The 27,246-nt window shown below is 40.6% G+C and overlaps 1 protein-coding gene across 1 annotated transcript in view; it reads left to right on the top strand.

The window, feature by feature from the left end:
• LOC150084418 (NPC intracellular cholesterol transporter 1-like) overlaps positions 1-27,246 on the top strand; it is a 594,638-nt gene that overhangs the window by 275,693 nt on the left and 291,699 nt on the right. Inside the window, exon 13 of the mRNA XM_090376055.1 lies at positions 3,956-4,088. Coding sequence (XP_090232181.1) covers positions 3,956-4,088 — 133 coding nt within the window. The remainder of the gene's footprint in view (positions 1-3,955; positions 4,089-27,246) is intronic.

The following is a 27,246-nucleotide window of genomic DNA, read 5'->3' as shown; positions in this document are numbered from 1 at the left end:
TTCGGCCTTGGAGAGATTGTGGAAAGCTCAAGAGGTAGAATTTTTCTGAGCCTGGTCTGTGCTTGTTAACATGAGAGACTGCTTCTACAAGGATGGGATACACTTGTATAGAAAGGGTGCAAGAATATTTGCTGATGCTATCAGGGCAGAGTTAGGTGGGTCGGAAAACTGCTAGCTTGTGGGGATACATGGACGAATAGATTAACAGTAGCTGCTGGCAGAGGTGAAAGTGATTCTTGCACTGCTTCAATTGAAATGAGTAGCAGCCTGGAAAACAAGGTGCAGGACATTCCAGAGACTGCTGGGAGTCATTGCAGGAGAACAAGTAAATACATGAGCTGTGTTAGGGTAGCTAAGAATAGGAACAGTTGTATGCATACTTGTGTGTACACCAATGCTAGGAGTTTGGTAAATAATTTGATGAATTTGAGGTTAGTCTAAACTTCAAAGGCAGATATTGTTGGGATAACAAAGTGGTGTCACACAGATATTAGGAATGTACAATTGGAATTTTGGGAGTACAATGTGTACAGGAAGGATAGAGAGGATATATAGGCAGGGGGGAGGGGTTATGCTATTGGTTAAGAAACACATAAAATCCAAAGAATTACAGCCAGTTGACATGGCTGGATAGTGCACTGTCGAGTCAGTTTGGTGTGACATAAACACTAGAAAGCAAAATTGAGAGTAGTTGTGTGTTATAGGCCTAATGACTCTGAGTATAATAAACAACTGTACAGAGAAATAGTGTGCTAGAAAATCAGTGTGTCTTATAATGGAGGATTGATTCCCAGATATTGACTGGTATTTATGGGTTAGTCACTCACACACTAGCAAGGCTTTTGTTGATTTATCGGATGATAGTTTTCTACAGCAGCATGTTCGGGAAGCAACTAGAGGGAGTAATACTCTTGATCTGATTATCAGTAGTTATTCTTCATGCATTAAGAATCTGCAGATAAAGGAACCACTAGGTGGCAGTGATCACAGTGTACTGAAGTGGGATTTACTCAAAGAAGTAACTATCATCAGGAGTAAAGGGAAGGGTTTTTGCTTTCATGAAGGTGACTGCGGTAGTCTGAGACAGTATTCAAATTCTGTACGGTGGGACCAACATCAAATTCAAAATGAGAAGCATTTAAAGAATTAATCTTGGAAGCTACTAGGCTTTTCGTACCAACTAAGAAATATTGTTCAAGGTGTAGGCCTAATGGAGCTCAGAAGAACTAATTAGACATATGACTAATTAACTAATCAGAGAAGAAAAATGCATGGGGTACATATAAATTAACGGGTGAGATGGAGCCTGTGATAGATATATGCTGGTCTGTAACCAAGTCACAAAGGAGGTTAGGTAGGCCAAGGCAGATTACGAGAAATCATTGGCAAAGGATGCAAAGAATAACAGCAAAGAGTTCTTTACTTACGTAAACTCTAGAAGGAAGGGGATGAATCAGATTGGTCCACTTGATATGGATGTTTGAACTGTTGATGATCCTGCTCAAGTAGCTAACAAACTAAACGAATATTTTGCATTTACATTCACACATGAAGAGTTATTCGGGGAGGGGAATGCCAGAGGTGTATTAAACTCTCTCAGTAAGCTAGATAATCCTGTAATAACTGAGAGTAAAGTGGAGGAGAATTTGTTGAAGATAAACATGAGAAAGAACCTGGGTTGGACAGAAACTATCCAGTTATATTAAAGGAGGCAGCAAAGGAAGTAAGCAAACCCTTAGCCATAATTATGAGAGCTTCCCTGGACTAAGGGGAGGTACCCACGGATTGAAGATGTGCAAATGTGACCCCAATCCACAAAGGAGGATCAAAAGGGTACACAGGTAATTACAGATCTGTTAGCTTAACTTCTGTTCCAGGGAAATTAATGGAGGCACTGGATAAAGAATCATTGCAGGATCATCTAGACAAGACTTCAGTTATAGCTCGGACACAGCAGGGGTTGTTTAGAGGAAGTCTTGTCTGACCAATTTGTTTGGATACTATGATGTGGTCACAAAGGAACTGGATGCAAAGAATAATTTTGATATCATATATTTGGATCTTAGAAAGGCTTTTGATACTGTTGCACATGGAAGACTGCTGCACAAATTGGAGCAGTGTGTCATTGGAGGCAAATTGCTGCTATGGATAAATGGATGGTTTGAGTGGGAGAAGACAGAGGGTGGTAATCAATGGGTGCTGCTCTTCTTGGACTAATGTTATTAGTGGAGTCCCACAGGGTTCAGTGTTAGGTTCATTGTTGTTTTCTGTATTTATTAATTATATTGATGATGGTATATCAGGCTTAATGTCCAAGTTTGCAGGCACTGTGAAGGTCGGTAGGTTTGTTAATGACACTAATGACAGTATGCTGCTGCAACAGGATCTAGAAAAGTTGAGCAGGTGGGCTGAGAGGTGGCAACTGAAGTTTAACATTGACAAATGTAAAGTACTGCATATGAGATGCAGTAACCCCAGAGTTACGTATCAACTGTGTGGTACTACACTGATAGTCATAGAGAGTGAAAAGGACCTGGGGATAATTGTGCAGGCAGATATGAAGTTTTCTGAGCATTGCAAACAGTCTGCCAGAATAGCTCATGGTGTCTTGTCAATGATATACAGGAATTTTTCTAGCAGGGATAAGGAGGTGATTATCGCTTTGTATGATGCATTGGTCAGGCCGCACCTTGAGTACTGTATATATGTCTAGAGGCCTCATTTTAAGAAGGATGTAGAGCTGTTGGAACGAGTACAGAGTAAGTCAACAAGATTAGTGAATGGAACAAAGGGTTTCTCTTACAAAGAAAGGCTTAAGTTTTGCAAATTACAGAGCCTGGAGACTAGGCACCTGCGAGGTGATCTGATTGAGGTGTATAAAGCCTTGAATGGTTTGAGCATGCTCAATTCTGATGGATTCTTCCTCATTCTCAGAATAATCGCCCGAGATGGCATAAATTCAAATTGAGGAAAGACAGTTGTAGGATAGATGTGCGGAAGTTTGTCTTTAGCCAGCGGGTGGTTGATTGCTGGAACAAACTTCCATCTGTCGTTGTAGAAGTTGATAGCTTAAATAGATTCAAGTCAGAACTAGACAAACATTTAGAGCGAGTGGATGAGTGAAATGAGAAGGGTGTGTTTTTTTTTTTTTTTTTCTGATGCTATATAAGCTTGCTTTCTTGCATCATGTGCCTTTTCTAATGCTAAAGTATGAAAACATGATTATCCCTTATGTCTCAGCATCCCTTATTGGTCTTCTACCTTCTCTAGATTGTTCTCATTTTTAGTGAGTATCATTTTCCTGTTAGCATCTTCTATATCTACTTTTGGGGTAAACACAGAGGAGGTATTTGCAAAATTAAAAGAACTTCAGTTAGATACAGACGTCGTCTTGGCTTCCTATGATGTAGTAATACAATACCTGGATGCTGATTTTATTCTTTAAAAAAATGTCGGAACTGTTAAGCTTGGATACCACGCTTAAAAAAAGCAGGCCAAGCTTTCACCTAAGGATACCATAAAACGTACTCCCTTTTTATTATTGACAAAGTGTTTCAGACAGTTCCAAAATATTTAAAATGGACTTTTTCAGTTTTACACGGGTTCGGGTTTGTCTCCCCCTCTCTCAGATATTTAGTTTGATCTGCCACTGTCACCAGGTTAACTTTATGTTTCTTTGGTATTATGCTACTTTAAAACAAATTGCATCACTGTTATAGTTAATCTGCCACTTATTTAAAATAAATGACATGTTATCTATGTTTTTCTATATATACATAGGAATTGTTTATATTCTGTTTAAAACTTTTTCTTTTATTAATATAGTGGCAGTATTCTTTTTATTGCTATGCTATTTGTACAGACTTTATGTCAAAGTTATGTCAGCTTAGCCTATTTCACTTGAGATTATAATTGAAATATATTTGAATAAAATATCCTTATTATATTTTTTCAGGCCATTTTACAGAATAGAACAAATCATTGTCACACCCACAAATAAAGGTCATTTTCATCATCCAGTTTTTTTTGATGGAGGCATTCATAATATTAGTTGGGGTCCAGTATTCCAACATGACTTTATAATGGAGGTGAGTTTACAGTTATCATAGTAAACATACTTATAATTTTAATTGCTTTAGTCTGAATTGAGATCTGGTCAATGTGCATTGAACACAGTGTTTGGTGAAATGGTTGCCGAGAGTTATGACCAGGTAGTTCCATCTCCAATTTAATAAATGAATCCAGTTTTACTGCTTAGTATAGTCCATAATGTAGGAAGAATGGTAGCTGTACCCAAAAGTTACAATAATGGTCACATAACAGTGCTACCAATAGCTGGTCAACAAAATGAAACTTTATTTTTTTATTTTTTTTTTATCAAAGATATAAACACACTTTCATAAACCAATTTTGTACATTGATTGCAGATATCTTCTTGGTTTTTTCCTAGCTTGTGTAGCTTTCATAATACTATTGCAGATAATATTAGCAAAGACGATTAAGATGATTTCATTAAAAAACATGAAACTGGTTACAATTACATTTTTATCAACTTTTACAGTTAAAACCCAATAAAATTTATACATATAAAATAATACAGTTCACTATTGTAAAAAAGATATGAAAAATCATTATCACAATATTTTAAAAATGGTATGCGGATGATTACTTTTGGTACACTTTGTTCAGAATGCTGCAGTACAACATTCAGCAGTGTGCCAACCTATGCTCATTCCAGAAACCTTGGTATCAATTTTTCATTAATATAATATCTTGATGTAATCAATTTTCTCCTGCTTATCATTTACCATGCCAAGATTTTCAGGAAAGAAGTCTAAATGTGAATGCAAGAAATGAAGTTTTAGTGACATTATGACATCTCAATTCTTTGTGTGCATTGAGCAGTTTCTGTACCCCACTTTGTATGCTGGAGACTTGCAGCTGTACAAATAAGTTTCTATGAAGCCATTTGAAAGCTTATTTTACTTTTAATTCTAATATATCAAGGCATTTTTCCCCGCTTCCATCCTATAAAAGCTCTGATTTAAGGCTGCACAAAGGTTCCCCTCTTTCACTTTTGCAGCACTGGTCTTTGGAAATGTTTCACTTAAGTAACAAAATCCTCTTAAATTCATCTTACCCATTGTATTCACAAAACTGTTCATTAGGCCAAGTTTAATATGGAGAGGTGGAAGAAAAATCTTTGTTGGATCCACTAATGACACATACTGCACACTACTTGTTCCTGTCTTATCTGTGTTGTGTTTCTTTGAGGCCAGTTGTGTATGGTAATGGCCTGTAGCATAGCTGTCACACAAGAATAAACGACAAGAATATTTTTTGATCCCTCCTTATATGTCTATTAATATAACAATGACTTTGAGGTTACTGCAGATATTCCATATATGAGTGTTGTATTGAACTGCCTCAAGTTATGGTATCTCTCCTTTAGATAACCCCTGGACGTGGGCACCTCTACGTGGTGAGGGGACCTCCCAGTATGCTGCTGGTTTTCCAGATTAGCATCACTGGGATCTAACGCCCATACCTTGGTTCCAGGGTTACATCATTGGAATCCGGCGTGTGCAGCCGTGCGCCGCGACCCATGGATTTTGGAAAGGGGGATCCTGGTGGTTGAGGGGCCCAGCCTTAATACACCACTTTGGCCCCTGCTTCGGCAAGACGGGAGGTCCCGGACCGGCCCGACTGGGATCAATCGGCGGGTGGTTTTTTACTGCTAGGGTCAACTGCGTTCCAATAAGTCTCCCTCCCTATGGTCCTGGGATGGGATAAAGACTTATTGGTAACGTGGGTATGGTGCTCCTAAGCGAACTCGGCATCCCATTCGTGTACACAGTACCTGCTAGTTCACGAGTGGGCATCCCCTCGTAGGGCCCCGTGGTGGGTGAGGTACTTAGGCATCAGACACTTTCTCTTTACTCTTATGAGTAATTTAAATCCAATTTCTTCTGGGCCCCCAACAAGGCCCCTACCTAATCGATCAGATGAGAGTGAGAGCAATTCTGCAAAAAGAGCCAGAACTGAGGATAAAACACCATCTATAACAACGCTTTTCCTCATTCTCCATTCTACCGGAGAGCAGTCAATTGGGAAGATGTCACCCTTCTTTATCCAGAAAGGATTAGAAGGGTTGGCAGGATCACTAAAATCCGTAAAACGGCTATGTTCTGGCGATCTTTTAATCGAAGCTTCAAGTACAAAGCAAGCAGAAAGAATCCTGAATGCAACATCCATAGGGGGAATACCGATCAGTGTAACACCCCACAAAACTTTGAACTCTTCACAAGGTGTCATTTCAGAGTGGAATCTTCTTCATGTCTCTGAAGAAGAGATCTGCTCTGAACTAAAAGACCAAGGAGTGACGGCTGTCAATAGAATATCAATGCAGAAGGATGGGAATCTTGTCCCTACCCGAGTTCTCATCATAACATTTAACACCCCACGGCCTCCAAGTTCCATCAAGGCAGGCTACTTAAACTGCCCAGTGAGGCTTTACATCCCAAACCCACTGAGGTGTTTTAAATGCCAAAAATACGGCCACTCACAAACGGCTTGTCGTGGTAACCCTGCCTGTGCTCGATGTGGTTCGAAAGATCACGAGAGCAAGGAATGTTCAGCTTCCAAACCGATCTGTATAAATTGCCAAGGAGAGCACCCTGCGTACTCCAGAGCATGCCAGTGGTGGAAGGATGAAAAAGAGATCCAAAAACTAAAAACAGAGCTGAATATCTCCTACACAGAGGCTAGAAAACGCATGCAACCAATAAATAGCGGGAAGCCTTCATATGCCCAGAACGTTTCTGCGAAGTGCACTATCGGTATACAAACTGAGATGACTGTACCACCAAGAGAGTCAATCACTCCGATTGCATGCTATTTATTGAGTTCACAAAAGCCCACCAAAAAAACGCAGTCAGCTGCTACTCCTATATCCGTACCTCCTAGTGCTCCACCACTACCAAAACTAAGTGGTAAAGAGCCAACAGTAATAACAGAAACAATGGATGTCGAGCACAAGGAGGTACCGGATGAATCAGTCTTGGAACTCTTTGAGGAGGAAGAAATGGACACGGGACAGCGTCCATTCTTCCCAAAAAAAGATAAATCCAAGACTGACAAAAGTAAGCCCTCAGCACCTCAGAAGCCGCCTGATGGACTCACCAAGCCTAAATAATGGCTAAATTCCTACAGTGGAATTGTCGTGGATTCCGGCGAAATACTGATGACATCAAGGCTCTCCTGCAAAAGCACGAGCCAGTTTGCTTTTGCTTGCAGGAGACTTATCTAAAGATGATCCCACCATGCATAACATCACAATTTTTTGTAAGGATAGAATTGTGGATGGTCCTGCTCACGGAAGAGTGGCTATCCTTGTGAACAACCAGACCCCAGTTCAGCTCTTGCTAATTACAACTAGCATAGAGGCTATTGCAATTTGCCTTACAGTGGGATTTTTATTAACCATCTGTTCTATTTATTTGCCACTTGAGACTGACATCTCCCAGGAAGAGCTTGATGATCTTGTAGCGCAGTTGCCTCCCCCTTTCTTACTTTTCGGGTATTTTAATGGACATACTACCCTGTCGGGTAGTGCTAACATCAATGGAAGGGGACGAGTCATAGAGCGTATGCTAAATGACAATGACCTTTCCCTTCTAAATACTGGAACAAACACCTTCTTCCACATGCCTACCCATACTTTTTCTGCCATTGACCTCTCTATCTGCTCCCCTTCTCTACTCCCTTCTTTCACTTGGGAAGTGGATGAGAACACATACGGAAGTGATCACTTCCCTGTGATAACCTTGTTACACAGTGGGAGACCATGTCTTCCTTGCAGGTTACCACGATGGAAGATTGATCAGGCTGACTGGCCTGCTTTCCAACATCAGGCAAATTTTGACCTAAGTACAGTCAGTCAGGAGCCTATCAATGATGCAGTAACGTACATCACAGAAATCATTGTCCAAGCAACTGCGAATGATGTTCCAAAAACATCTGTCCGGTTTCCACCATTTCCCAAACCTTTGTGGAATTCCCAATGCACAGCAGCAAAAAAGGCTCAAAACAAAGTGTGGGGGATATTCCGCACGACCAATCTTATAGCCTTTAAACACGCACGAGCCAAAGCACGCTACATTCGTCGTCAGAGTCAAAAGGAATCGTGGATCAATTTTACTTCATCAATTACTCAGTCCACTAGTACTAAGTTGGTCTGGGATAAAATCCGGAAAATGAAGGGAAAATATACATCCCACCCTTCTTCAATCCTAGATTATAATGGATGCACTATTGCAGATCCAACTGCAATAGCCAATTCTCTTGGGGAAACATTCTCTAACATCTCTGCAACATCATCGTATTCCCCAGAGTTCCTGGTCCTGAAAAATAAAATCGAAAAACAGGCACTTCATTTTAAGTCTAAGAGCCTTTATCCCTACAACGAGGCATTTACTATACAGGAATTGAAAAGAGCCCTCACTCTTTCCAAAACAAGTGCTGTTGGACCGGATGGCATCCATTATGAAATGATTAAGCATCTTTCAACAAATCTATGGATTATCTGCTCCTTCTATATAACAGAATCTTTATTGAAGGGCAATTTCCGGATTTCTGGTGCAAGGCAACCGTTCTTGCCTTTGCTAAGCCAGGAAAGGATCCAAAAGTCACTAGAAATTATCGTCCTATTGCTCTGACTAGCTGTGTGTGCAAAATCCTGGAGAGAATGGTTAATTCTCGTTTAATCTGGTATTTAGAATGAAATGAACTTCTCTCCAACATCCAGTGCGGCTTCCGAAGGAACCGGTCCACTTTGGACCATCTTATTAGATTGGAAACATCCATCCAGGATGCTTTCCTAAAACGCGAACACTTGGTGTCAGTGTTCTTTGACATGGAGAAAGCGTATGACACAACTTGGAGATTTGGCATCTTAAAAGATCTGCATAACCTTGGTCTTAGGGGGCAACTCCCCATTTTTATTAAAAACTTTTTAGCCATTCGATCTTTCCAAGTTCGTGTGGGATCCTCACTCTCTCGTTACTTTAGCCAAGAGGAGGGAGTACCACAGGGATCAGTTTTAAGTGCCAAGCTTTTCGCCATCAAAATAAATTCCATCACAGAACAACTTACTCCAACCGTAAACAGTGCCGTCTATGTTGATGACTTTAGCATATTTTGTCAGTCATGCAACATGAGGGTTATTGAAAGACAACTGCAAAAAGCCACTGATCGCCTTAATTCCTGGGCACTTGCTAATGGCTTCAGGTTCTCGCCGGAGAAGACCGTTTGCATACACTTTTGTCGTAAGCGTAATCTTCATCCTGAACCTGAACTAAGACTCGGGCAAAATGCTATTCCAGTAGCGGCAGACACAAAATTTTTGGGACTCGTATTCGATAAAAAGTTGACCTTTCTGGATCACATCCTTCAACTCCGCACAAAGTGCACAAGAGGGCTGAATATTCTGCGCTCTCTTTCCTCTACATCTTGGGGTGTGGATTGATGCACCCTACTACACGTCTACCATGCACTTGTACAATCCAGACTGGATTGTGGGTCCCTGGTATACAATTCGGCCAGAGGCAGTGTACTTCGTTGGCTGGATCCTGTCCATTATCTGGCTCTCCGTACCGCTATTGGAGCATATCAAACATCTCCAGTCCAGAGCTTATACGTCGAAGGAAATGAACCGCCATTATCGCTTCGACGTAAGCAGCTGTCTCTAAACTACGCTTTAAAACTGAAATCCCTGCCAGACCATCCTACGTGGCCATCCGTTTTTGAGCCACGATGGGAAAATTTGTACAACACCCTTAAGACTGCCAACCGACCTTTTGGTATTCATCTCCAAGAGCTACTCAAAGAACTTAATATCAAGGTAGACAAGATTGCCCAAACACCAAAGCAACCCCTTCCACCCTGGCATGCTCATGTCTCAGCATGTGACTTGTCCCTTAGAAATTGGGGAAAGTCGGACACTCCATCGTCTGTCTACCTGCAGCTTTATTCAGCACACCGAGCTGAACATTCTGACTTCGCGCCAGTTTACACAGACGGCTAGAAGTCGGAATCATATGTGGGATCTGCTGCTGTCTTTACAGACACCACTACATCGGAGCAGATTCTCTCTGAATGCAGCATTTTTACTGCAGAGCTGCACACTATAGAGTTAGCCTTGGATCACATTAGTGAATGCCAATACCAATGGTTCATTTTATATTCCGACTCTCAGTGTGTTACAGGCTTTAATAACTGTGAGATATAATTCTCATCCAGTTCTGTCTTGCATTCAGCAGAAGATTCACTTCCTCCGTGAACGTGAATATGATATACGTTTTTGCTGGATTCCCAGCCACATTGGGATTAGGGGAAATGATTTGGCTGACACCGCAGCCAAATCAGCAATTCCCAATAATAATCGCTGCCTGTCAGTCGCCTATACAGACTACAGGCAAATAATACACCAAAAGATACATTCCCAATGGCAGGATTCGTGGAATAGACAGACTGGGAATAAACTATATCGTATAAAGCCTGTAATTGAACCATGGCAGTCTAGTCTGCGCAGGAAGCGTAAGGAGGAAGTTGTTCTTGCCCGGACCTGCATAGGACATAGTCATTTGACTCATTCTTTTTTGCTGAGGGCTGATGACCCTCCTATGTGTGAGTCCTGTGGCACAATTTTAACAATCAGACACATTTTAGTTGACTGTCCAGATTTTAGCAATATCCGTTTTACCGCTTTTAATCATCTGACTGAGCCGTATACACTCAATCAGATTTTATCCGACAATGACCATGTGTCTGCTATTTTTAGCTTTTTTAAATCAATAAAGGTTTTTATTCCTATTTAAAATTTATATGGTATTTTGTTTTTTTTATTGATATATATTTTTTTATATATCTGGACATGGTGGCCTAACTAATTAGGTCACTGAGAGGTTAAATTTTTATATATTACCTGGTCTTGGCGCATTATAGCCTTAGTTGCTAATGTGCCAATAAAATCCAAACCAAACTTTAGATAACAAGAGTGGGCAGTGGGGATGGATGGTTTTAAGTTCCTGCCATGCAAGAGAACAGCTCTGAAACTTCATTGTAAGGAGTTGTTGAAGAGGTACCATTCAGATGGAATGTAACAATTTCCTAAAAATTCAGTCAATATCAATATAATCCTAAATACTCAATTAAGTAGCAGAGCAGACCTTTTACTGCAAAGAATATCACCAAAACTTGGTTTCTTTTTTGATGGTGAGATGCATTCACTTTTTTCTTAACCAAGAGTTTTTGCTTTAATCTAAAGACAAGAAGTTTGGCTTTTTCTTTGGATAGGGCCCAGTTTCTAATATGGTCTTTTAAATCATCTTGGGTGAACAGCTCCACCTCTGATATATCTTTGTTGGATGTAAACTCAGGATTCACTGACCTTCTCAGGTCTCCACCAGTTGCGCTTTCATTGTATTTCATTTTGTCTTCAAAACAATCTAGTCCATGTTATGGACTAGATTGTTTAATTTGATTGTGTAATTTTTCATTAACATAATGTCTTGATGTAATCAGTTTTCCCCTGTGTATCACTTACCATGCCAAGATTTTCAGGAAAGAAGTCTAAATAGAGGGCAGCCATAGCCTAACTATACTGAAATTGGCATATTGTCATCATGAGTGATTAGTCTCATTGCTGAATCCAGGTTCATATAAATAATCTTGTACTTATTATTTGCTAAGAATTTTGTTATGTTCATGTTACAAAAGTAACAGTTACCATCACAGTCTTTTGGCTCCCAAAATTGTGATATGGCAAACAGCATAGACTTTTTCCTTTTGTTCAACCAGTCATGTAATCCATTTTAACAAGCTGTACAAATAAATGTGGTGCTCATGCTTTATTGATCACCGCACAATATTTTAAAAATGGTGTGTGGAACAGTGTACCTTTGGTACACTGTTCAGAATGTCGCAGTACAGTAATACCCCGAAGTTACGCGATAAGTGGGTCCGACGAAAATCGCGTAAGTCGGGGTACAACTTTGCATATAAATACATATAAATTTTGTTTAATTGGGACCAAGGACTAACAAAAACACTAGTTTAGAAGAAAATATTAATAAAATTGCAGTTCTTTATACATATTAATACAAAATATATATTAAAAAAATAAATGACTTACGTAAAAAAGTTATTTCGATGTCGATGGCTTCATAAAATCTAACAAATTCGTCTGATGACACAGAGACTTCTTGTTTTTCACGCAGAATTTCTTCGTAGCAAGCTAATAATTTTTTTATTTCTTGCTTTGTAGCTATAACGCGTTCTTCGTTGTAGTCTATGTTTTCTAAAATTTTTAAGCCCTTTTCAATTGAGCTGAGACCTTCTGTCAAGTTTGCAATTGTCATGTGCTTTTCGCCGTTGCCTCATTTAGGCCTGTAGCACGTGCAATATCACATGGTCTTTCATTTCGCTCAAAGCTTTTCACAATTTCATATTTTTTCCCTATTGACAGAGGCGGACTGGCCATAAGCATTACCGGGGAAACCCCGGTGGGCCTGTGTGATTTTGGCCATAAACCATAGTATGAGGCCACTATAAATTTTTGATCCAGTCCGCCTCTGTTTATCGATAATTGCTTTTCTTTTTCTCTCTGAATCTGCAGTGTCTTCACCAGTACGCTTCCTTTTCACACCTTTTAAGTATTTTACTCGTTTTTAGGGAATAAAGCACAATTACAAAACGAGGAGACACGCTTGATACGCATAAACAAAGTTTATGCGTATCAAGTTTATGCGTATTGTTTATTCAGTTGCTGCACGCATGTAGCAACTGAATAAACAACACCATAAAGGCAGAGATACACTATTAACACCTCACATTTCTAGGGATTACTACCATAAAACAATAAAAATCCAGTTGCGTTTCTTATAGTGGAATCTGTTATAAACTGGTAGTAAACTCGATCTAATTGCATATCGATAGCTGGAATTGTGTTGGTTTTTACGTTATTATGGTGAAATGTGTTTCCCCTAAAACAAATACATTTTCAGAATCTTTTCTTCATTCCTATCGTGTTGCGTTCGGTTGGGGTGATTCTGCGTTCGACTGTCATTTATTGTAAACACAAAGGCGAATCGTGCATAAGCCAATTCGGTTCATGTTATATTATAAGATATCGTTACCGTATTTATAAATAGTGTATGATCGAATTCGTGTAGTGTAAACACGTGTTAAACGAGGACTGACTGTATACGGCTCGACCCATTTCTCTCGTGAAAACGATGTAATTTCCGACAAACGTTGAGCACGAATTCGAATGCACACATATAAATATGACAGTTGGAATACAAATTCTTGTATATGTGTGCAGCTCATGCATAGCAAAGTTGAATTTTGTTCATCTTTCGCTCTCACTCTCCGCCGTCGCACCGTATATCGATAACATATGAAAAACGACCTTGAAGATAGTGGGCGGCAGTGTTGCCAAACGAAAAAATCAAGAACCGCGTAACTCAGAGTTCGCGTAAGTCGGGGTATTACTGTACAACATTCAGCAGTGTACCAACATATGCTCATTTCTGAAACCTTGGTAGCAATTTTTCATTAGCATAATGTCTTGATGTAATTGGTTTTCTCCTGTGTATCACTTATCATGCCAAGATTTTCAGGAAAGAAGTCTAGAGGGCAGCCATAGCCTGACTGGTAAATTTTCTGAATCTGTTGTGATTTGGTTAAGAAAGAGCCATACACAGCATAATTTGTTGGGATGTTTTTTACAATTTCAAGACATGACAATAAATGTGTTTTATTACCAGATTTTACTTGAAACCATTTATAATCAAGTATTAATGTCAAATAAGAAGCATATGGACATATTCAGTTACATAAGTATGAATATATAAATAATAATAAATATATTCATGTAATTGTAACAGATTTGGAATTAACTTCCAAAGTGTTTTTTTTTTTTTTTTTTTTTTCCCCTGATGAAAAATACTTGACTTGTGTAATCTCTGATTATTAACTGAGTTTTCTTTAACTAGTAATATGGGCCAGAAACATTTGTTGCTTGCAATGAAATTCTGCTAGAAAAAATATTTACTGTAATTTAATACAGTAGCAATGCCAGTTTTAAACTTGACCTTTATCAGTTCATTGTTAAAGGGAACACAATCTGCAGTGGTTATTTTTTTTTTTTTCATTTCAATAATCTAAAAGTTAAATCTAGTAACCAGGTTTCATTTTAAGAAAATCATGATATGTATTTCAAAAAAACAAAGAAGTAAAATGGCTTTTGTTTTAATTTATAGCAGTCCATGTTACTGAAGATATATATATTTTTTTTTAGTGTTTTAAACCTGTGGTATAATTGTAATTACTTAAAAGTTAAAGTTTGCAGCTAATGTTTTAAGAGTGAATGCAGTTGTAGCAAATTTAATTTGTTTTTTGAATGTGTATACAAAAACATGCATTTATAATATGCCTTTACTGACAATACATAAAAATTAAAAAATAAATTTTCTGTTTGTATTCTGGGATGACCACATGGTCAAAGGAGTTCATAAGATACAGAGAATATGAAAAACAACACCATATTTAGCAGTCACACTTGAACCATGGTCACTCAAATGTACTTATGCATCCTCATACCTAGCAGGGTCCTTGTTCTTCATAGTGAACTTTTATTATGTTAGTATATAAACCTATAAAAGTAAGCACTGTCCTCTGTAGCTGAGTGGTCAGGAGCGGGAGTGCAGTGGCACACGCTCTTTGAGTAGACCGGGGTTCAAGCCCCTGACTGCTGAATACGGTCGATCTGCCAACCCGCACTGGACCAGCGTGGCAGATTATGGTCCATTTTCCCTCAGCATGAATTGTTGGGGAGGCTTCCATCCTGCAGTGGGTTGATAATGGCTGTAATTTACTTTTTTTTTTACACAGTACTTACTTTTATAGGTTTAAACTGAAAACTGATTACATCACGGGGAAAACTGATTACATTAAGACACAATGTTAATGAAAAATTACACAATCAAATTAAACAATCTAGTCCATAACATGGAATAGATTGTTTAATAAAAGTAAGTACTGTGTAATACAGTACTTACTTTTATAGGTTTCTATAAGTGTATTCCATAAAATCCAACAGATTTTTCCATTTTGAACCAAAACTATAATTACATCATCAAGCAGCAATGCATGTGATACAGCAAAAAGGAAAAATGGCTATACTATTTTAGCATTAGCATTTTATTAGCATTAGTAGAGGCATTTGATGCAAGAAAGCAAGCTTATGCAGCATCAGCCAAAAAAAAAAAAAAAACCCACTTCCACTTCACCTCTCTGTTCGTTCAAAATACCTGTCCAGCTGAGCCTTAAACTTATTTAGGCTATCAACTTCCACAACAAGGGATGGAAGTCTGTTCCACCAACCACCCGCTGGCTAAAGGCAAATTTCCGCACATCTATCCTACATCTGTCTTTCCTCAATTTGAATTTATGCCCTCTCAGGTGATTATTCTGAGCGAGAGGAAGAGTCCCATCAGCATTGAGCATGCTCAAACCATTCAAGGCTTTATACACCTCTATCAGATCACCTCGCTGGTGCCTAGACACTGTAATTTGCAAAACTTAAGCCTTTCTTCGTAAGAGCACCCCTTTGTTCCTTACCTAAGATGTAACCACCAGAAGTGATAATAGTATAATTTCACTTTATGTGCGCACAAGCTGCAGTCTGGAAAATACTGTTCTCCCTCTGTGGCATTGTATAGTGTCCACTATCCTCCTGTAATCAAAGCATTACAGTCTTAGTTGGTAATGTACAAATAAAACACAAATCCCTTAATCAGATTTATTTCCATTTATGCCAAGTAAGTCAAGTTTGGACTAACTTGACTTTTTAGCCAAGTTAGTCCAGATCAGTCAGAAGTACATGGTTTTTATTGCACAGAAGAGGGAAAACTAAACCAAGAATATTTGCAATTGCAGACACAGTATGAGGTATGATCAAAAAGCTTAGTGACTAAACAGATATTTGGAAAATGATGGAGCTTACTAGATGTTTGGATGGACTTCTTTTAAAGTAGTCTTCTTGACACTATTCATTGATTCCAGTGCATTTGAAAAATCTGGAGCATTCCCAATAGGCTATGTTGTAATTTAAATAATTTTCTCAGTCGTTGAAAATCTGTGGCCTTTCAAGGAGACTTTAAGCTTGGGAAAAAAAAAACAACGAGAGCTAAATCCAATGAATATGGTGGTTGGTAGGATCACAGTGATGGACTATTCCACAAGAAATTTATGAATGGAAAGTGCTGATTGTGTAGGGACATTGTCATGATGCAAGTGTCACTTTTCTAAAGCCCACTTTTTTTTTAGTTTTTTTCTCTGAATAACATCATGCAATCACAATCTGGGCTGAAGAAATAGAATTTTCTACAAAAATGCACAACTGCATGGAGTCCCACAGGGATCAGGGTTGGGGCCACTTCTGTTCCTTATCTTCTTCCTTAATGATATTAATCAGGCAGTGCAAGGGAAGTTGTCAAAGTTTTCTGATGATTTAATAATGGGAAAGCTGGGTAGTGACCAGAACCACGCCATTTTCCTTCAAAATGACACAGATCGGTTGCATAAATAGTCTGAAAAATGGAAGCTAAAGTTAATTGCTTCTAAATGTAACCTTACATTTAGAAGCAATAAATACCTATGGACCAGAAATCCAGGAATTACAAGCTGTGGGAGTGGAACCAAAAATACTTTCCAGTTCCTTCTGTTTTGTGCAATGGCCATCCATTTACTATCCACAAACTCACGAATTTCATCTGGCCATCTCTGTCATTGTCTTCCAGGTCCATTGTCTTCTAGATCCTCTTGGGTACCATTCTGTTATTTTCTTTGTTCATCTATCATCATGTCTTTGAGCTATGTGTCCTGCCCAAAACCATTTTAGTTCTTTAGTTTTGATAAGAATGTCCTTTACTTGGGTTTGCTGCCTAATCCATGTGTTTCTCTTCTTATCTAACAGTCTGATTCCCAATATAATTCGTTCCATTCTTCACTGTGTAGTTGTCAGCTTCTCTTCCATTCTTTGGTGAGTGCCCAAGTTTCACTTCCATAAATCATGGTGGGAAGTATACATTGGTTCATTATTTTACGTTTCAGACAAATTGGGATATTGCTCCTCAGTATGTGACTATATTTCCTGAATGCTATCCATCCAAAATTTATTCTTCTCTTGACTTCTAGCCATTTATCATTATTACAGCTAATGACTTGTCCCAGATAAGTATGACTCCACATTTTCAATTACTGCTCCCTCAATCATTATATCCCTTTCTGTGGCATACTTGTTCATCATTACTTTTGTTTTAGCCAAATTCATCTTTATTCCAAAATCCTTACTAATTCTGCATAACTGATGAAGATTTTTCTCTAATTCTTTGGGATCGTCAACCACAGTGTCATTTGCAAATTGTAAATGGTTTAGGTACTCTCCATTCACATTGACTCCTTTCTGCAACCAGTCTGATCTTCTGAAAGCTTCCTCAAGGGCAGCAGTAAACAACTTCGGAGATAGGTCTCCCCTTGTCGAACTCCTTTCTCAATTTTAAATTTGCTACTGTCTTTGTCTAGTCTAATAAAGGAGGTAGCGTTCTCATATATTTTCATCAAAATCATAATATATGGGGTATTTATGCCTTGTCTTTCCACAGCCAAGTCTAAGATAGTCACCCACATTTGTGACTCACCAGAATAGGCTTGCACTCACTGATAGGTTCCTCACCAAGCAGATAGTTTCTACCCTGATCTATTCTGTAACCTTCAAAAGGACCTCCCAGACAATGAACGATCTGACCTAATTTTCCCTAAATATCAGTCAAGTTCAAAAGCCAGACACACGACCAATTGGATTGTGGAACTGGCCCCACCTGCCTGGCAATAGATTGCCAGACAAGACAGAATTTACATAGGCTGAGGATGCCACACATACAGGGAGCACGTTGCAGTGCCAAAGTGTTTTAAGTGCTGCAGGTTTGGACATACCACCCATACCTGCACTCAGACTGAGCAGACATGTGGGCACTGTGCCGAAAAGAGCCATAGCTGTAATGCATGCCCCAACAAAACATCAGAACCAGTTTGTGCGAACTGTAAGAGCTAGAAGATGGAACATACCCATTCAATACACAACGGGAAGTGTCTAGTCTACCTAAAAGCAAAGAGTGCATTCCAAATGAGAATCAATTATGGGAACACAAATTAAACAGTATAATCACAACAAGATAAAATTCCTTCAAATAAATGCACAGAGAGCCAAAGCTGTTGCTGGACAGATAAGGAAAAAGATTGAAGGGGGAAAAACTGACATACTTCCCATTCTGGTATTTTGGCCTCAGCTGCCCTTGTGCCCTTAAATACCAATACTTCTTATTCAATAGTGCCTCAGCTGCCCTTGTGCCCTTAAACACCAATACCAATACTTCTTATTCAATAGCTCTATGCTTATGCTAATGAGATGCGGGGTTACAACCTATAAGATAGTTCAAATAACTGGAGAAACCGCGTGGGCTGCAGTAGTGGTGTGTAACCCCCACGTCACAGTGACGAAAATTACACATCTCTGCTCGGCCTTGGGTGGCCTGCACCCACATAATTAGCTCTTTGGGTGAGTTCTATGTGGTCTCCCTATATTGTTGCCCAGGAGAGGATATCACCCCTGCCATCCAGTACCTGCACAATCTCAGCATGGTGCTCTGTGGAGCAAAGATTTTTATAGGATCTGATGTAAACTGTCGCTCCCACATCTGGCACAGTGAAACACCCAAACGTAGAGGAGCCTGAAATGGACATAGACTCGAGGAGTTCCTGCCAATAGCAACCTTACAGTCCTGAACAGACCTAATAATCTTCCCATCTTTTCCAGTGTGCTCTGGGAGGCATCGATAGACATTACCCTCGCCACCAGATCCTTTGTGGAATACATCAGAAACTGGACCATTCGTGATGGATGGACAACTTCTAACCACCGTGCCATCATGTTTGACATGGACAGAACATTAAATTGTACAACTCCCTTCCAGGAAGATACTTCATTGTTACTCAGGGCAAAATGCAGATTGGCCACCATTCAAGGACACACTATGTGATTATGGCAGAGCCCTCCAAACTGACACTGACGAATTCTGACTTGCACTCCCACCAGCATAAAATCATTGTTATCATAGTTAATGCGGCCAATGTCAACATTAAGTGGGAAAACCCCGTACCGAGTGCTGTGCCATGGTGATCTCGGGAGCTGCAGACCCTTAGAAAAGAGGTCACCAAAAGAGGCATGTCTTCCAGAGAAGCAGAAGTCTTGGCCTGCAGCAGAAGTAGTATACCGCAATGATCAGGCAGAGAAAAAAAACTGTCCTGGGAGCACCTTGTTGCCACTGTAGGCAACTCAGACCCATAGGGGATTGTTTACATTAACATTAGCAGAGGCACATGATGCAAGAAAGCAAGCTTATGCAGCATCAGCCAAAAAAAAAAAAAAAAAAAAACCCTGCTTCCATTTCACCCCTCCATTCATTTCAAATACCTGTCCAGCTCAGCCATAAATTTATTTAGGCTATCAACTTCCTATAAGATAGTTCAAATAACTGGAGATGAAACAAAAGATGAAAGTCTGTTCCACCAATCAACTACCCACTGGCTAAAGGCAAATTTCCGCACATCTATCCTATAACTGTCTTTCCTCAATTTGAATCTATGCCCACCTCAGGTGATTATTCTGAGCAAGAAGAATCCCATCAGCATTGAGCATGCTCAAACCATTCAAGGCTTTATACACCTCAATCACATCACCTCGCAGGTGCCTAGTCTCCAGACACTGTAATCTGCAAAACTTAAGCCTTTCTTTGTAAGAGCAACCCCTCGTTCCATTCATTAATCTTGTTGCCCTTCTCTGTACTCATTCCAACAGCTCTACATCCTTCTTAAAAATGAGGCCTCCACACCTGTATACAGTACTCAAGGTTGGCCTGACCATTGCCTTATACAAGGGGATAATCACCTCCTTATCCCTGCTAGAAAAATTTCTGTATATCATTGACAAGACACCATGAGCTACTTTTGCAGACCATCTACACTGCTCAGAAAACTTCATATCTGTCTGCACAATTACCCCCAGGTCCTTTTCATTCTCTACCACTGTCAGTGTAGTACCACACAGTTGATACGTTACTCTGGGATTACTGCTTCCCATATGTAGTACTTTACATTTGTCAATGTTAAACTTCATTTGCCACCTCTCAGCCCATCTGCTCAACTTTTCTAGATCCTGTTGCAGCAGCGTGCTGTCATTAGAGTCCTTAACAACCCTGCCAACCTTCGTATCATCTGCAAACTTGGACATTAAGCCTGATATACCATCATCAATATCATTTATAAATACAGAAAACAACATTTATAGGGTGATAACTGGAAAACTCCCTAGGGGAGAGGTTATTCCCTCCACAAAGACACCTCAGGGACAGATGACAATGACATGGCAGGAATCTATCCATAATATCTTGGATGTTGCCTTTAAGTAACTAGACCTGGTCATACCCCTGAACAACTTCAACTGGAGAGGGAAAATGCCCAGTATCACACCACAGTGGGAGAATCACCCTTCACTATACAGGAGCTCACTGCTGCAGCCTACAAAATCAGAATTAAGAAATCTCCTGGAAAAGACCTAATTGAGCCAGAAATTGCTAAAAAAGTCATTGAATATGAACCCAACTTAATTCTAAACCTCTATAACCAATGCCTGAAATGTGGGGTTCCCCCACAGATTGGAAAACTGCATTAGTCTGTCTAATACTCAAGAATCCGTCCAAACCACAAGAACTTCCAGAATCCTATAGACCTGTTGCTCTGTCTGTTCTCAGCAAAGTGTTTGAGCAGCTCCTTTGCCAGAGATTAGAAACCCACTACAAAACCATGGGGCTGGCTGCACCAAACCGTTTCAAACCAGGAAAATCAATTGTTGATGCACTGGTTGGTTTTCTCTGTGCGGTCGCATATTTTTATGCTCCTGTTCAATGAATAGTTTAAAGGATTCATCTCAACATCTTGTCAAGTTTTTGGTATCCAGTGGCTCAGTTTCTGGCATGCTTGTTCCTGAGGCAAGTTGCTCCTACTAAATGATCAGGTAAACAACTTTATTTTCCATTTAAAAACTTGAATGCATATCTTGTCTTGTTCAGCCAAGCCCTTCATCTCATAACAGCCAGTGAAATGCTATCCGGTACAAGGTCATGCTGACCAGCATCTTAGAGATCACCACCTCCCCTTAATAAGGTCAACCTGCAGGCGGTCTGTTTACATTGTCTTTTCTGCAGTGGAGAACAACTACCCACTGGGGTACTTGAAAGAAGGGAAAGTCGTGCTATGCTAAAATTAACTGAATGACAAACTACGTCCTCATAGTGTAAGAAGTGATTTTATTGCCTGGCAGTCGAACACTAGAAATAAGGAACTTTAGAAACTATATAGAATTTTCAGTAGTTAGATATATATATATATATATATATATATATATAAAAATAAAAAAATTTTAAAAAAAATTGCAGAAGCCTTCTGCCACGACAGAAGTGCTATTTAAACATCTGTTCGTTGCCAAGTTCCCCCTCTTTTAATAATTATGCCTGGTCGTGCAACCAAACAAACTTGCGATTGCTGCGGTAAAAATATTAAAACTTTTCTGATTTGTAATGGCCCCCTGCAAAAGAACCCTGGGGAATGCTGTTCTGGACGATTGATCCCAAAGATTAGTGCCACGGCTCGATCTAGATACGTCTGTGGCCAGTGCAAAAGCAGTGGCCCAACTGCTGGGAAAAACAACACAGAGAGAGAGAGAGAGAGAGAGAGAGAGAGAGAGAGACAGCATAACAAGTGACCTAACCTTTCTCACTCCTGCGGACTCGTCTGTTGAGGAGTCATGATTAGGCAAAACCAATAACCCAGAAAGTGGCAGGAAGCAAGACATTGAGACTACAAGAAACAGCGACCCTGTAGAGCTTCAAGAGCAACCAAATATATCTCAGGACAATGCTACGGTGTCGGATCCAACACCCCCGATGACCCTATCATGGACAGGGTCAAAACTTTCCGAAGGGAACTGGAGGACCTTATGACTGACTCCAGTAATCACATAACTACAGCCCTGAGAAGAAAGATAATTACCATTTGGTCAAATATGGAATACTTATTGTTGAATACACACATCGAATGCGAGAAGGCTGCGACCAAATTAGAGGCTTATATGGAGGTACGAGGAAACAAAATGCAACAGCTCCCTCGTTCGTACACAGATGCGCTGAGGATCGCTACCAAGCCGAGTAATGGGGCCTCTGGACCAACAACCAAAAGAAAAACACTACTAAAAACCCCAAATTTAGTTATTCTAAAACCTATTGGTAACCAAGAAATTAAGACTAGCAAGGAAGTGAAGAATACAGTCTTCAATAAACTGAAGGAACACTTTAAAACTACAAGAATTAAATCCATCAGGAAGACCCGAAACGTTGGGGTACTGATCGAAACTGAAACAGCAAAAGAAATAGAAGACATCATAAAAAATCCTGCCATCTTGACACTTGGCCTTATTGCAGAACAGCCGAAGAAAAAAGGCCCCGCAGTAGTCATATTTGATGTTAGCAAGGACTCCACACGTATGCAAATCACTGAGGAACTATACTACCGTAACCTGCAAGCGTCTCACCCTGACTCGGTCCCAGAAGGGCTTATTAAGCCAAAATTTCATAAAAAGTCTAAATCAGATAATAATATCAACTGGGTGGTGGAGTTACTCCTCCCCCCAGCTTGGAATACAATAAAAAACCAAGAGAGAATATATATATATATGTACACTGGGGCAGCCATCATTTTAAAGAACATGTGGCAGTCCCAAAGTGTTTCAACTGCTGCAGGTTTGGCCCCACCACACACACCTGCACCCAGGCTGAGTCAACCTGTGGGCACTGTGCCCAGAAGGGACATCAGTATAAGGACTGCTCCAACAAAACCAGCGAGCTGGTCTGCACAAATCGCAAAAGCTCAAAACTTCCTCATAATCAATCAATAAGAGACAACAGTTGTCCAGTTTATCTAACCGTAAAGTGAGCACAACAAAGTAAAACCTATTATGGGCCTTAAACAGTTCAACACCCAACAGATCAAATTCATCCAACTTAATACACAGCAGGCCAAGGTAGTTCCAGACCAGCTAAAAGTAATTGCAAATGAGGAAAATATCGACATCATATTCCTTCAAGAACCTTATACCCATTCCAAGCAGGTGTGCGGTTACCCACTTGCATACAAAATAATCCAAGCAGATAATGAAACTCCCTGGGCGGCAATTGTAGTCAGAACTCACCACCACCAAAATATCAAGCCTCTGCACATCCTGGGCAGTGTGCCTGCATGTCGTAGATCCCCTCGGAACCTTTTATGTGGTCTCTATATATAACAGACCTGAAGAGGATTTTCTACCAACAATAAACTATCTGGAAAACATAGTGGCCTTTTTCCCAATGAGAAAATTATCATGGGGGGGCGGATGTAAACTGCCGCTCTCCTGCTTGGTTTGCGGGGTCTGATGACCATAGCGGCACCCGCAGTGGACAGTAATTGGAAGAGTTTATCTCCAATTCACAGTTTACCATATTAAATAGGCCACACAATTTGCCAACATTTTCATCTACTCTCTGGGAATCAAATATTTATATCACCCTGGCTAACAGACAGATGGCTGGCTACATCTCTGGTTGGTGTGTCCAGGAGGCCTGGACCACCTCGGACCACCGGGCCATAACCTTCCAAATGTTTAGAATCCAACAGCAACCATTGAATCCTAAATTCACACTGAACAGATTTAAAATAGAAAATGCTATTTTAACTGGGACAACTTCATAGCAGCTCTGGACATCTCTTTCATGCAATTCCCGGGGGGGGGGGGGACTGTAACTTGCTGGATCCAGAAGTGCACCAGAGAACTGTTACCAGGGTCATTACAAACTCCTGTACCACAACCTTTAAACGAAAAAATCAGCTCTCCACCACTTCAAAGAGCAAGGAGATCACGGCCGCAGCCAGAGGTGGAGATCTTGAGACAACAATATAGAATAGCCAGGAACACCTATACAGCTCTAATCCATCAAAGGAAAAGGACATCTTGGGAGCATCTGGTGGCATCGACTGGGAATACCGACCCTTGGGGGGGGGGGTATATAAAATTACCACCAATAAACTGCCCAGGGGAGAGGTTCTGACAACCACTCTCACACCACAAGGCACAATAACCACTACCTGGGAGCAGTCAATTAATAATATACTCAGTACCATTTTCCAGCCACCAGTCTCTGACCTCATGCCAATACAAGCCCAACTGTGAGTGCTAATGAGTGCTACACCACATAGGAAACCCTGGAGGAACTTCATCGAGCAGTATTGAAATTCAAGGACAGAAAATGCCCAGGTCCTGATCTTCTGGAGCCTGAGATTGTCAAAAGGGTAGCAGACTACAAGCCATACTTACTGCTGAACCTTTTCAACCACTGTCTGGCAAAAGGATCCTTTCCACTTGATTGGAAGACAGCTAATCTTCCACTTCTTCTCAAGAATCCGAATAAACCACCACCACAACAACCAACATCATACAGACCAATCGCCCTCCTAGCTGTTCTCAGCAAACTCCTTGAGAGACTAATCTTCAGAATTCACAAGTATTATACAAACACAAATCTACAGGCCAACAACCAGTATGGATTCCGTCAGGGGCGCTCGACAGTAGACGCACTAAATAACCTGATAACATCTGCTCAATCCACACCTGAAAAAATACTTCCTTGTAATTGCAGTCGACTTTGCCGGGGCGTTTGACTTACTTTGGTGGCCAAGCGTCCTTGGCAGGCTCAGGCAAGCACAGATTCCTCAAAATCTCTACTCCTGCATTAAAAGCTATCTATGTGACAGATCTGTCAGTGTAGAGACTCTCTACTCCAGGGTGATCAGAAAGATCCACAGGGAATGCCCACAGGGCTTGGTCCTAGGCCAACTTTCTGGAACATGGTCCTGGATGAGTTCCTAAATCAAGATCTTGGGCATGTTAAGTCCCAAGCCTATGTATGTAGACGATTTGATCCTTTCCGTGCCTGCCAGCTCAAGAGCCCAGCTTGAAATTTCTGTTAACCCAGCACTCTGGCTCCTCCAGGAGTGGGCTACCCAGCACAACCTGACAATCTCGGCTGAGAAAACTTCCAGCATCCTCCTGAAAGGGAACATAAGCTCAACGCAGATTAAGATCAATGCCACAAGCACTGCACCCAGTTTACACCATGGTGTAATCCTGGACTCAAAACTGTCCTTCCTCCCACACCTACAGTATATCCAAAAGAAGATAAGAAATTACACAGCATTGGTGGCAAGGGCCACCTGCAGGGACTAGGGTCTAAACCGATGTACCCTAGCCCTGTTTTACAAAGCAGTCTTTATTCCAGCCATCTCACATGCTGCAGGGGTCTGGTATCATCGGGCAACTGTTGTCACAAATCAGAAGAAATTAGCTACTATTCAAAGAGCAATACTACTTACTATCACCAGAGCCTGCTGCACGGTGAGCACTCCTGCTCTCCAAGTCCTTGCTGTAGTCCTCCTTCTAGATCTTGAAATAATTAGATGTGGCATGTTGTATCATCTGTCCAAAGGAATTTCCACTACCACCATTGGATTCACCACTAACCCAGCAATTAATCGCAAGACAGAGAAAAGGCGCCTTCTCGCTCACCTGCAGCAAGCCTGGCAGGACAGATAGACGATTTCCACTAAGGGAGCAATTACAAAGAAATTCATCCCTGAAGTAACTTTCACGTTCCCAAAAGCCCCAAGCTAGTTTTTCCCTGGCCTGTATATAATGTACCTCCTCACAGGCCATGGGTCAATACAAGAAAAAGTAACATCTGTGGGTATCACAGATGATCCACGCTGCCACTGTGGCACTAACGAATCTTGGCACCATATAATGTATGACTGTCCTGACTATGAAGACTTGAGATCTATTCTGATCACAAAGATTATTAATTTGCCAAAGGACCAAGAACATATACTAATTCATGACCATGACAGTTATAAATACTTCACCACTTTTGCACAGGATGTCTTCAACAGATGAAGAACATTAAGGAGCCTAAACCACCAAGAGCAATAACTTGAGACAGATTCTGGGCACCCCTCTCCAGTAGCATCAACTGCCGACCTCATTGGAGCTCAGTTGAACTGAAATTCACTTCCTTCATCCAAGTTTCATTGGGCTGATATCTGCAACTGAATCTCCAGCAAGATCAACCAGTACCTGATCCCGCTGAAGACCCCAAAACTCAGACACTGGAGACACCAGCAGCTTTTCTGCCACAAGTCACATTGGCAATCAAACCGAGCACTCTAGCCTGTTTTTTTTTTTTTTGCTCTCCTTCGCGGCCAGGGAAGGAGATTGGTTCTTGTCTCCCCACCGGTACCCCTTTATTCCACCTGGTGAGGCCTGGGCCTACCTCACTGACTCTCTGGGGTCACCTTCTCTATCATCCCCATACCTCTGTCTTTTCCCCCAGCCTTCAGATCCCCCCCTACTCTGTCTATCTCGCAGTGTGCACCCCCACACAACTTATCAATTAATAACGTCCAAATTTAAACCATGCTTACATTACTTTTGGCCTTTTATATTCTAGCGGCCGACCGGGCTAGCCGGGTGGGTAAAGCGCCCGCCTGGCAACCCAAAGGTTGCGGGTTCGAATCCCTCCTCGGGCTTGGATCAAAGTACTGCAAAAAACCTTGGGAGGTGCACTATGGCCACAGAAGCCGATGCGCCAATAACTACCAAAAAAGAAAAAAATATATATTCTAGCATTAATCCCCTTTTTTATTTATTTTATTTATTATTATTTTTTTTTATTTATTATTTATTATTTTTTTATTTTTTTATTATTTTTTATTTTTATTTATTTATTTTTTTTACATAGGCCCTTGCCACTGAAATCTTTGGAAACTAGGTGGCAGGGTCTGCCAGAGTACAAAAATCTACTGGGTACCTGACCTGCCTCCCCAGGGCCAAGCATGGTAACAGTGGGTCCGAACAGCTAAATGGTCAGAAGAACAACGGTACACAACACTACCCATCCATCCACTCCCCACACACTTTTAAAT

The sequence above is a fragment of the Mastigoproctus giganteus genome, chromosome 6 (assembly GCF_048544385.1).
Source record: "Mastigoproctus giganteus isolate SK-2022 chromosome 6, ASM4854438v1, whole genome shotgun sequence".
Lineage (NCBI taxonomy): Eukaryota > Metazoa > Arthropoda > Arachnida > Uropygi > Thelyphonidae > Mastigoproctus > Mastigoproctus giganteus.
The sequence above is the reverse complement of the archived record's forward strand: the minus strand, read 5'-3'. Positions and strand labels throughout refer to the sequence as shown.